Source organism: Melanotaenia boesemani, chromosome 18 (assembly GCF_017639745.1).
Source record: "Melanotaenia boesemani isolate fMelBoe1 chromosome 18, fMelBoe1.pri, whole genome shotgun sequence".
Taxonomy (NCBI): Eukaryota; Metazoa; Chordata; class Actinopteri; order Atheriniformes; family Melanotaeniidae; genus Melanotaenia; species Melanotaenia boesemani.
This window is the reverse complement of record NC_055699.1, coordinates 19890840-19903064: the sequence shown is the minus strand read 5'-3', so window position 1 is coordinate 19903064 and position 12225 is coordinate 19890840. Positions and strand designations below refer to the sequence as shown.

Sequence of the window (12225 nt, the reverse complement as noted above, 5' to 3'; positions counted from 1 at the left end):
TGACAAAGGCTGAAATTGTGACGTGCCTGACTGTTAAGTTTTACCATCAATCATTCACATAGTTACATATCTACACCATGACCATAGCCCCTCCTATCAGCTGTCATGGGGTCTGTTTTGATAGTTGAATTCAGGTGTCACACATTTACTTTTGAGCCCACTTGAATCATCTCATTATCTCAAAAAAAACCTAAACTTTGTTTTCTCGAGATGAGATAAATTATCCCATTATCACAAGAAAACCGTCCTCGTTATCTTGAGATAACGAAAAAATTAATTAAATAATTAAAAGAAAAATAGCTGATAACGGCCACTCACTGCTTCCGTACTTAACTTTCAAATTTAAGGAGTTTTTTTTTAAACCTAGCAAAGTGGCTTTGGTGCACATATAACCAAGGAAATGTCAAAGGAGAGGTAAATAGTGCCAGACGAAGCATAATGTGGTAAATTAGTGTTTAAGGTAATAGCTGATGGTCACGTGTGATTCAAAAGCTGGCTGTATATGTCACGATCGGTGGAAGGACCCAAGGAGGGGAACACACTGTGGGTTAGTGAGGAGTGTTTATTTACAATATCAGAATGTGCACGCAGGGAGATCCTGTAAGATGTGAAGCTGGCAGGCAGGGCGGAGAACAGGCTGGCAGGCAGGCAGGCAGGCAGGGTGAGGAGCAGGCAGGCAGGTAGCACCAGTCCGGTAGAAGATTCAGGATGAAGAGCTTCGAACAGAACAAGATCAAGGTTAGCATGCAAGATTCAGGATTTCAGACTTGGATTTGTGTTGAGCTGGTTACCACAAGAGTAGTACGATCCAGCGAAGACTAGACGTAGTCCAGGAGTCTTTATGCTTGTCTTCTAATGAGCCGGAATGTGCTGCAGCTGAGTAGCCCAGATTGAGAGCGCCGCCTCTCCTCCAGATTAGGTAAGGGGTGGAAGTCAGGCAGGATGCTGACAGTATATGCCATTATCCATCCATCCATTTTCTATATCGCTTAGACCACTTCAGGGTCAGAGGGAAGCTGGAGCCTGCCCAGGGTGCACCCTGCCTCGCACCAGCAATTAGCAGGCGAGATCTCAGGAGTTTTACTGGAGTCACAGCGCACTCCCGTTATCTCGGTCGTTAAATTTAAGCTGGTAATCTGCGCTGTTTAACATCTTTCCCTAGTCTTGGATCTGCGACAATATCAAACATGTTTGATATTATCGCGTGTCGAGGTGACGAAACACGATCAACAACCAATAGATGAGTTCTGACAAAACCAGAAACAGGAATCCCGACAGTCAGAACACCGGCAAAAACGGACGGAAAAAAAAAAAAAAACAAACAAGACGAACAAGAAGCGGTGATGAAACGTCGTCGGTGGACCGTCCAGAAAGAGGAACGGACAATTATTAAGAAGTAAACGTCTGCTGTGGATCATTTATGTGTTACAGTATAATGATCTAACAAATGAGAGAGGGATAGAAACTCATTCATCCCTCCAGATTCTGATGAGTCGGTGTAACACCTGGTGGAGATGCAAATCCACACTTAATAATGATGATGTGTTTTCCCTCCTGGAATGAAATTCTCCCCTTAGCCTAGTCTCAATCTGAGACTTAAAACTCTAAACATCTGTCTTTAGATGTGAGCTAATAGTTTTCTAGAGTCTTTTGCAAATCTTTTAAAAGTCTTTTGGTGTAAGCCCAGCTGCATGTGCAGAGGGCTCCCTGCAGTCACAGATTTTGATGGGTCACAGATTTTGGTGAAACACTTATGTTTGCAATTGTGTTTCGGTAAATTTGTAAAACACGTACACGTAAATGTAAAGTTGCTTTGTTGTTCGTAAGAGCTTTTTGGAATTGAACTTTTGTTTTGTAAATGTAAATATGGTTTCTATGATGTAAATGTGCATAGTAACAATGTAAAAGTGTTGCAGTAGATGTAAATTTGTACTGCAAAAATGTAATGCACTTTACACTTCCCGGCCACTGTATGGCATGTAGAGATTGTACATAGTTGGGGTTTCCTGAAAACATAACGTGTTAATAAAATTCTTCCAGGGGATAATCTCCTGTAATCACTCTGCATCAGTCTTTGTCACCGAGTTAAAGGCTGCATGTGTAAGTTTCATTTGAGCGCATGCAGCTTGTGTATCCAAACTAGATTCATGCTCTGAAATTGATTTGTAATCCTTTGCTGCAGCATCCAGACCACTACATGATTTGCTAAGTGAAGCTTAGGATTTAAAGGTTATTTGCTAATATGTTTTTTGCACTCACCAACATATTTGTCTTTGCATTTAATTCACTATGGGCATTATATATATATATATATATATATATATATATATAATGTGTGTGTGTGTGTGTGTGTGTAGATATCTACATTATCTACAGCACTTCGTCCATTAGGGATTGCGGGAAAGCAGGAGCCTAACCCATAATTTAGCAGGTGAGAGGCAGGATACACCCTGGACAGGTCACCAGTCCATCACAGGATCAGCACAGAGAGAGACAAGCAACCATTCATGGTAATACTCACTCCTAGGGAGACTTTAGAGTGACCAATTAACCTAACATGCATGTCATGGCACCAAGGTATAGGGCCCTATTATTTCTGTATTGCAAAAAAAAAGAAGAAAAAAAAAAGACATTAACAATGGAACTGGTTGCAATATTGTGGAATTTGCTTGTATGAGGTTGTGAGCTCCTTTTCCAACTAATCTAAGAGTTTTTACAGTCTAAGCGAAATGAACAAGAGAAGCAATACACAAATCAAAGGTATTCTGACTGCTGCGGCTACCTGACTGTATGACATCACCTGAACTGGTGGGACTCTATAATTTCAACTTTGGTGTTTCTGTTGGTCTCATAAAGTTCCACCCCTCAGTGTCTGGAAAAATCTGGAAAAACGTAAAATAGAGTATAATTATGTTGCTTTAATAATTCACCTTTTGCACAAACTGAACCTGCAACACAGAATGAACTGCTGCTTGGTACTCTTAATTTTTTACTCATCAAAATGACTAATTGTAGTTTATGTAGAGAATTGAATGGCTGTTTTAGACATTATGAACATTTAACTTCATGTGATATCTGTTCTTTAATACGGTTTCTGAATAGGGTTAAGACATATATCAAGAGAGGAAGCTTCCTTTTAGAAACTGGTTAATCTTGAAAGTTAAATATACTGCAGCAAGAAACTAAGAGCCATGGAGCAAAAGAAAAAAAAGGTATAAAATAGAAACGACGGAGCGTGGATTCAATTTGCGATCCAGGTTCCACCTGTAAGACATCTGTCACACAAACGGATCGTTTTGATTGGTGTGAGCCCATCTATCTTAGCTGGCTTGTCTGCAGCCAGTAAATTTATATTCCTGCAGGTCCCATCCTCCATCAGTGGGTACAGCATGGCTGGGCCAAGGCTGTCAGCCACCGTGGTTGTATCTTATTTTAAAACTAGACACACCTCAGTAACCCATTTGCTCTTCTCTTCTTATGAGTACATATCCTCAGATCTGCTTATCCTGGATTCCAGCTGCAGATTCTGGTGTGAAAATATTAAGCAATGGGGAAATTTTTTTTTCAAAAAAAGGTGAAAGGTTGATACACTCAGTGTTCGATGCTGCAACGCTGTTTGTAGCTGAATGAGATTCAACCAGACTATGTGGAGCTTCTTGATAGTGTGTGAAATTCACTGCCAACCATGTACTTATACCCCCCTACACACACACACACACACACACACACACCTGCAAATTTAGTCTTTGACATCATCTCATGGCATCCCTTTGCTAATAATCAGATTAAGCCTGTGTGTTTTGGGTGGGTCGGTGAGATCTCTATTAGCGCTGATTTGGCGTGACCTATCCACTCCAGAGGCCACAGCACTGGCTTTGTAATCTGCGGTGGCTGACTGCCTCCCTCCCTCCCCTTCCCTCCTCCTCCCTCCCCCTTCCTGGCCACTTATCATCACTCTGGGATTAATAGAAACATCTTTAGTAATTACAGAAATGCTGCTGTCGTTGCATCGGGTGCCGTCAATTGTTTTAATGTGTGCCAAACCATTAATTCGCCTGCAGAGGCCTCGGTGGTACCCTACAGTAAAACACAAAAATCTGCTATTGATTTTCACGAAGCCATATACTCAGCGTTTTATCTCCTCGCTCCTCTCCGGTAGACCGGTGTGGTTATTGATCTTCATAAAGGCAGTATTTTGTTGCTAAGCGAGAAGTGCAGGAGACACTAATGAAAGGTTTTAACCTGTGTGTTCGGCGGGGGTGGGGGTGTCACTGGACAAGCGGCCAGGGCTGCCAGCTGCTACACGCAGCAGATTTCCAGCTGCCCAGCCTCAGGGATCGATAGGGATGCATCTTTGTCTGATTACAGTGATGGGCTGGTGAGGTTAGCAGTTTGTGTGTGAGTAACCAGTGTGTGTTTTCTGTGGGTGTTACAGCAGTAGCTGACCTATGACTACTGCCTATTGAGACTTAAAGGAGCAAATAGGTTGACCACAGAGTTTTTGGTTAGAAATTATGTGTATCAAACTGGCTTACTGCAGTTTTAAGGTACCAATCTCAATCAGAGAATATGTTTACTTTAAAAACAATATAGACTCGACTATGCTTATATGGCACCTATTTGGGATCAGTGGGACAACCAAAAACACTTAGGTCTTTATTTTAGTTCAGGTAAGGTTTAGCAGAAAAAATAGCAGGTTCAGGCAGATTGGTAAATAATTAACGGATGCGTGCAGTGGGCTCTGATCACTTAAACCCTAGTCATCGGTCCACATTTCTCCAAAAAATACATAAACTGGGGAATGCAGTTCCTCTTATGCCATAGCAGATAAAAATATATTCCATAGCATATTACTTTCAAATCAACTCAGTCTACAGAGCGAGAGATTGTCAGCTTTGTGATTAAAGTGATAAGAAGTAGAGTTGGGTAGTAACACATTTCTAGTAATGCTGTTACTTTACTGTAATACATTACTCTTTAAATAAAGTTCAACTAAGTGCTGTTATGATTTGCAGGTGTATCCATTGAATGTTGTTTAGCACATTAGTTGTTATTCTTGTAAAATCTCTTCTCATGAGATTCCACTTTGGGGATGATAGAGATTTTTATTTTGTAACACTGGTAAACAACTGCAATTTTGCTGTTGTTTGCTAACAAGGATGGCAGTTATATTTTTTTCTTTAATTATTTGTTAAAAGATTTCCATCTCCTCCTGCATCTACTCATACCGCACCATCTTTACTTGAAATGAACTGGTCACGTGACCCTCTGGGTCACATCTGGAGATGTGTAAATGCGAAAAATGTGTTTTCAATACACTTTTGTGATATACTTCTATATCAACAGGTGTGAAAAACCACCTCATGAGAGCATAAAAACTTTTAAGCGTTATTTGAGTGTGTTTTTTAATTAGGTGTTTCCATTACCAGTTATTTTATTGTGATTTTTAGGTTTTATGCAATTCTATGAGTAATGGAAATGCACCTACTGTTACCATATGGTGCATTTGTCCATTACTAGCTAAATTAATATATTTCAATATATTTTGCAACAGCAAAAACTGTGTCATCAAAACCCAAACAAAAAGCATTTTACAGCTTTTGTAAAAAAGAAAAACCAAAGCAGAGAATCATCAGGAGCTCCTATGAGAAAGCAAACTTAGAAAAACATACCAGCAGTAAGAAGTGTACAAGAACATAAATGGACTTTTAAAGGACTAAGTGACCTCAACACAGGCATTAAAAGTTTATATCAGCTTGTGAATTTGTTGAATTTTCAATCATAAACAGTATCATAACACATAACACATTCTGCAAGTACATCATTCATTCACATCTTTTCATCAGTTTTATTCTGTAATATTTGCAACAACTGGATTTTTATTTCAGCTCTCATTGGTTATACAGGTGTGTTTTAAATGCACCGGAGGAACATTTCTGCATAGCTTAGTTTAAACAGTTTCTAATTGATATTAAAATTGTGTTGAACACATGTAGCAGCTGTTACAGTGGATTTTGGTGGAAGATATTCAATTCTAATAGAGTATCACACTGTATATTTACCCAAATTAAAAGGTAGAATAATCATAATGGCTAGGAGAAAAAAAAACTTAAAACCTTGTGTCAAGGTAAAGAAATAATCAATACAAAACTACATTCAGAATTTCCAAATATTTTGAACACAAGTTCAAATGAGAAATGCAGTAAATGACTTAAAATGTTCTCCACTCTCTGCCCAAATCTTTACATGTCCAACGTGTTCCTCATTTCTAACGAGATACGATAACACCGGTGACTGTTGTGCATGCCAAGGGTGTTTTTTAGACTGTATACAACCTCGGAGCACATGTAACTGTCTCCTCTGAGTTATCGCACATCTGTCTGTGTATTTTAGGGTGCGCCAGATGCTGCCGTTAATGGCACACCTCACCTCACACCATGAGATTGCGTACTATAAGCCAAGTGGAAATTTCCACAGCTAGTCTGCCTCCTTCCTGCACCGTCCCCTTGCAGTCCCTGCTGTCAAACGCTGAGAGACGCCTGTAAAGGGATTGTCCAGACAGGATATTAATGGGGCCCTCCAACGGTCAGAAGGCCTGACAAAGGCCTGTTTCATTGTCACCTTGTCTTGGAGGATGAGAAAAAGACTTGCAAAGCTTATTAACCAAACAGAGCTGTTCTCCCCCACCCTCTCCTCCCTCCATTTACCCGATCTGTGCATCACTGCTTCATTAGATGGTCTTACATCAGTCTCCTCTCCCTGTTTTCTCACCAAATCACCACGCTCACTTCTACACAGACACACGGGGTGACATATCCCACCTAATCAAGTAGTGGATTATCTTGTCCTGATAAATTGGAGCTTGTAGCACTTGAAAGGTCCTCTTGGAGGAGTACCTCCTCCCACTGACAGCAAGATTGAGCCCCCAGGGAGGAGGAGAGAGAACATTGCCTGGTAATGATTTGTGGTAAATCGGACAAATGTTTTCAGAAAGGCCTCTTTCGAGCGAGGGGATTGATGAATTTAAGTTGGTGAAGACACTCAAAACTACAAGTGAAATTCAAACTTGGGGGATAACCGATATGGGAATCTGTTTCTCTGCAGGTTAATGAAATAAATTAGAAGCTGGAAAGAAGGTAGTGATAAGAGGTTTTGGCAAGTTGTGTTCACATAGGGCACACTTTTGTGATTCAAACAATTGAGACTGGAAGTATTTTGAACATCATAATTTCAGCAAGGTGAATGACATGACATGATATTAGTAGCTACATATGACAGTGCAGTGGAGAGGGACAAAACACAGTAATATCAACTTAACTGAAGAGATTGCAGAGAGAAATGTGCAACACAAAGCTAAGTGGTTTCAAATATTCATACTGGAATGCACTCCAATGAGCATGTGCTCATTGCACCCACAGTCATGCAAAACCCAGGGCTGAAGAAATCTCTAAATACTTTCTTAATGACATGATTGCACTGTATAAAGATATGGTGTCCTTTATACTCAATCACTTCAAGGGATGACTTGATTTATGCCTGTTATTCCTACTCATTGCTTTTTTCTTCTCTCTTTTCTTTCCTTTTTTGTAGGAGAATCCCTACATGTGTAATAATGAATGTGATGCCAGCACTGAGGAGCTTGCGCATCCTCCAGAGCTCATGTTTGACATGGAAGGACGCAACCCCACAACCTTCTGGCAGTCCTCGTCCTGGAAGAAGTACCCAAAGCCCCTTTTAGTCAACATCACACTATCTTGGAACAAGACCATTGAGCTGACTGACGACATCATCATCACCTTTGAATCTGGCCGACCCGAGCAGATGGTCCTGGAGAAATCACTAGATTATGGACGTAGCTGGCAGCCATACCAGTTCTATGCCACTGACTGCCTGGATGCCTTTACCATGGAGCCCAAGACGGTGCAGGACCTAACTCAGCACACCCTGCTGGACATTATCTGCACTGAGGAGTATTCTCGAGGCTATGTGTGGAAGAATGACAAAACGGTGCGCTTTGAGATTAAGGACCGATTTGCTCTGTTTGCTGGGCCCCGGCTTCACAACATGGCTTCACTTTATGGACAGCTGGACACAACCAAGAACCTGAGGGACTTCTTTACCATTACCGATCTGAGAATCCGCTTGCTCCGGCCTGCCACAGGGGCAACAATGGTGGATGAAAGCAGCCTGTCTAGATACTTCTATGCCATTTCCGACATCAAAGTTCAGGGCAGGTAAGACAAAACCCAACATTAATTGCTTCCCATTGGTCTTTACCAAGTGGTCCTGTTCCCCGTTATTTCATTATAGCTGATAGGCTATGTGTTCTTTTTCTTTTATTATTGCACCATTACTATAAGAAAGCCCACTCTCAATCCCAATGTTCTAGCCAGTTAAAGACCAATATTCAACCTTATTTTTATCTTTTATATCTTTGATGAATAAAGTTGATGTAAATTCTCAGTCATCCAGAATCATAGTATTCCTAGGAATAAAGGCAACTGGACTCCTGTGTTTTGTTCTTGAATATGTTTCACCTTTAAGTTGAAAGGTTTCCTTTTCCAGTCCAGAAGTCAAGTTGCTGTTGTATTAGATTCCATGATGAAATTGTTATACATCAACTAGTCACTGTTTTGCACAACAACAGTTTGTATGAAAAACTTAAATCTTCAGATTCAGATTGGGCCATAATGCTGAAACTGCATTACTTAAAGTTACAAATCCCCTTCTCATTGTCTCTGATAAAGGTCTTTTCTCAGTGCTGGTCCTGTTAGATACCAGTGCCACAGTGTCTAATCACAGCATCAAAGACTGGAACTTGAACCACTGGAATTAAGGGCAGTGCTTTCTGCTGGTTTTAGACACATCTGTCTGATAGATATTCATTGGTATATAATGTGCCCTCTAAACATATCAGAGATAGTCATGCTGTTCCATTGGTTTCTAGACTTTGTCTCATCTTATTGCCTTCAAACATACTTTCATTGGCCAGTGATTGGGTGATACGACATTTATTTCGGTTGTTGTGTTGATGTGGCCTAGTTGTATGTATCCATCAAGACTGAGGAAACTAAAACTAAACTTGTGTTGAAAACACAAGGCTTAGATGTGGAATTTATGTGGAATTTTTGTGGAAATAAGTCATTTTCAAGAATGACTCTTCTTTAAATTCACACATTGAACATTTTTAAAACATTGTTATGTTGTGTTAAATATCACCAAGATCAAAAGCATCCTGTCCCACACCCTGTCCTACAGCAGTGCTGGAAAAGCAGTGCTGGAAAAGTTGTTCATGCTGACATCGCATCTATGCTTGGAGGACTTAGTCATTTTGTTGTACTTTTTGTTGCAATGACAAATAAAGTTCTATTCTATACTGTAATGCAGTTACAGCTAGATGCTGTCACCCTGCTGCCATATAGCTGACAGGTACTACAGAGAAACCAGACTGCTTTTGTTTTAGCCTTTATTCCTTTGATTCCCATTCAAATATTAGAATCTATGCTAGTCTTATATGGAGGGTGCCATCTTTTTTTTTTTTTTTTAAATATCTATTGCTGCATATCACCCAAAAAGAGGATTTCACTTCCAGAATAGGGAAAGCAGTGTCTGAACAGTACTATGTGAATAAAGTGTAGTTAAATTTTGGAGAGAGGGCACGGTCATCTAGTCATCCACAGATAGCTTCTAGCTCCCAGGCTAAGGAGCTCAATGACCACTACTTTTGATCCATAAAAGAAGAGAGGCAACTAAGCTCTACAAAATTTAGGGGTCAAGCAAAGTGGTAGGAACAATGGGACTGGGCCATAAATATATCTATATGTATGCCATGTGGACTCAGTGGTAGATGACCAGTTACTAAAACTAACCCGGAGCATCAGAATGGATGAACTCTGTGAATGGATGCTTTTACAGTTGTTCATTTAAAGATGATATATTAGACTGATACCTCTGTGGTTTTCTTAGTTTTATTGCAACTATAGTGCAGCTGTCCATTTGTGAGAAAAATGTGTTAACCATTAACAATTCTTTCCAATTAGGCAGCGGATCCATAATGCTGTGCAGAGTTCACCGGTTGTCAGCATGTCTTAATTAACCGAGCTGCTTACGGTTTGCTGAAGCACTGTATTTGCGACTGGAAATTTGCTCAGCTGTCTGTCAGCCTGTGGCAGACATCAGACGTAGCATTTCAACCATCAGGTCACCGCACGCTGTAATTAGTGTTTGATTTACAGAATCCACAGAGGGTCATATAACATGAAAACCAGACGGCGTAATGCTGTTAGCGGAAAGACTGACAAAAGCTTCCTCTGCTTCCAGACGCTACTACAAGAGTCACTGGGGCATACACTTAAGTGCATCTACTTTACACAGTGTGTTTTTTTTCTTAGTTTAATAGATGTAAATGTAGTTGTGGGGTTGAATGGATGAAGATTTAATTACTCTTGTTTTACTCTTCACACATGAGAGACTTGCAGCACAGAAGCACAGTAGCAGAGCACCATAGTAACCCGAGGAAATGGGTAGAAGTGTTGCAGTCGGGCTGCCAGACTGTGGTTGTGTCACAGTGTTCCTCGGATAAACTTGGGAAGATAACAAGTAGAAGTGCCTTGTTGAGTCATGGCGAATAGCAGTTACTCCCACAGATGTAGTTGCTTGCAAAACTAAACCAGGGCAAACATCATGTTGTCTCTCTCATCCTACACTGCCCAATACATAGTTTCAATGGAATAATGTGTTTGCTGCTGTGACATTATTTACATTAATATCATTGAAAGCCTTTAAGCTATTTAATGAATCTATAATTTGTTGATTTCCTTAATATGCCATTAAATCGAGCAGAACCACAAGACACATCACTTTAATGCACAGTTAATGGGCAGCTACCCTTGAGCACAAGAGGCTATGATAATGAATGCCTCACTCAGAAATTGAATTTTTGACTTTTCTTGTGATTGAGAAGGTCGTTCAGCAAAAAATAACTGGAGGGAATTTACCAACACAAAAGAGTTGGACGGGGCATCCATTCAACACACACTGGAATGAAAAGGGCTGTCATAAGTGCAGATTATTTATTCTATCTGACTAATCATGACCGAACTCATACATCCCTGTGGGGCTGTAGACTTGAGCAATGGCTTTGCAGCGCCATCGGACCACGGTCGTTTACCAGCCTGCTGCTTTTCCAGTGAGGCTCGCCTGAGAAATGTTTCCCGCTGTTTACTAAAGGTAACGCACAGTTCACCAATAATGAGATACATTCTGCACAGAGAGCCTTCTCTCTTTTCTTCCTCCCCCCCATGGAGAATGACTGCTCAGCCCCTTTCTCCATGCATCGCGTACGAGACGTAAGCTTCTTAACCCCGGAATACAGATGTGTGAGACTCTCTGAGAGATTTTGCAGGGCCAGCGAGGCTGAATCTGGCAGATTTCACTGCTCTGGACTGAACTAGCATCCGCCCGGATCAGCACTGAGAGTGGGCGTGGAGGGAAGTACAGTAGGGGAGCTTGCAGATTTTCTGCCCTTGCCACAACCGCATGAGAAACAAAGAAATTAACCTAGGCTTTAAACCAAAGTAGGTCAGGCTACTTCTTTTGGAGAAGAAGTACTTTTTGCATTGGTAACCTGCAGCTTAAGTTGTTGCGGGGAAGCCAGAAGTGTCATGCATGACTATTTTATTATGGTTGATTACAAAGGAGGACCAGACCGGAGGCACAGGGGAAAAAAATCAATGCCGAGAATTTAAAATTAAACCAGGCATGAAGCTGTGAGATGGATGTTGGTGATTTAAGTGAATTTGACACCCTCACTGTTTCATTGTATAAGCAGTGCTAAATGGTCGCGTAGAGAAAGACAGCTTGGGAAGTTTAGGGAGGGGTGGTTTCTAATGATCTGCCGTATAACTTTGGAATAATTACTCTAGCTTTTTTTTTATGCTTTACAGTAACTACAGCCTGCAGTTTCCCCACCTGTCTCTCCCTCTTCACTCGATCTCCCCCTCCTTTTCCCTCCTCCTGCCTGTGATCAATATAGTGTAATTAAAGCTGGAGGAGATTCAGGCTACTAAAGGATCTCTTTCTGGCTTTCTCGGTTCCCTGCTCCCCTTCCCCACCTTCTGGGCTCACTCCATTTCTCCTTTTCTCTGAAGGAGTTTGGGTCTCAGACTTGATATACACTTAAGAAAGACCTTGTCCCATGTGATTCCTGCACCACCACTGGGGAGA

The 12225-nt window shown here is 41.0% G+C and overlaps 1 protein-coding gene across 8 annotated transcripts in view; it reads left to right on the top strand.

Moving 5' to 3' along the window:
- Positions 1-12225, top strand: part of ntng1a (netrin g1a) — a 138880-nt gene that overhangs the window by 61708 nt on the left and 64947 nt on the right. For all 8 annotated transcript variants that reach the window (XM_041968685.1, XM_041968686.1, XM_041968684.1 and 5 more), the window contains exon 3: positions 7591-8234. In XM_041968685.1, the coding sequence (XP_041824619.1) occupies positions 7591-8234 (644 nt within the window). The remainder of the gene's footprint in view (positions 1-7590; positions 8235-12225) is intronic.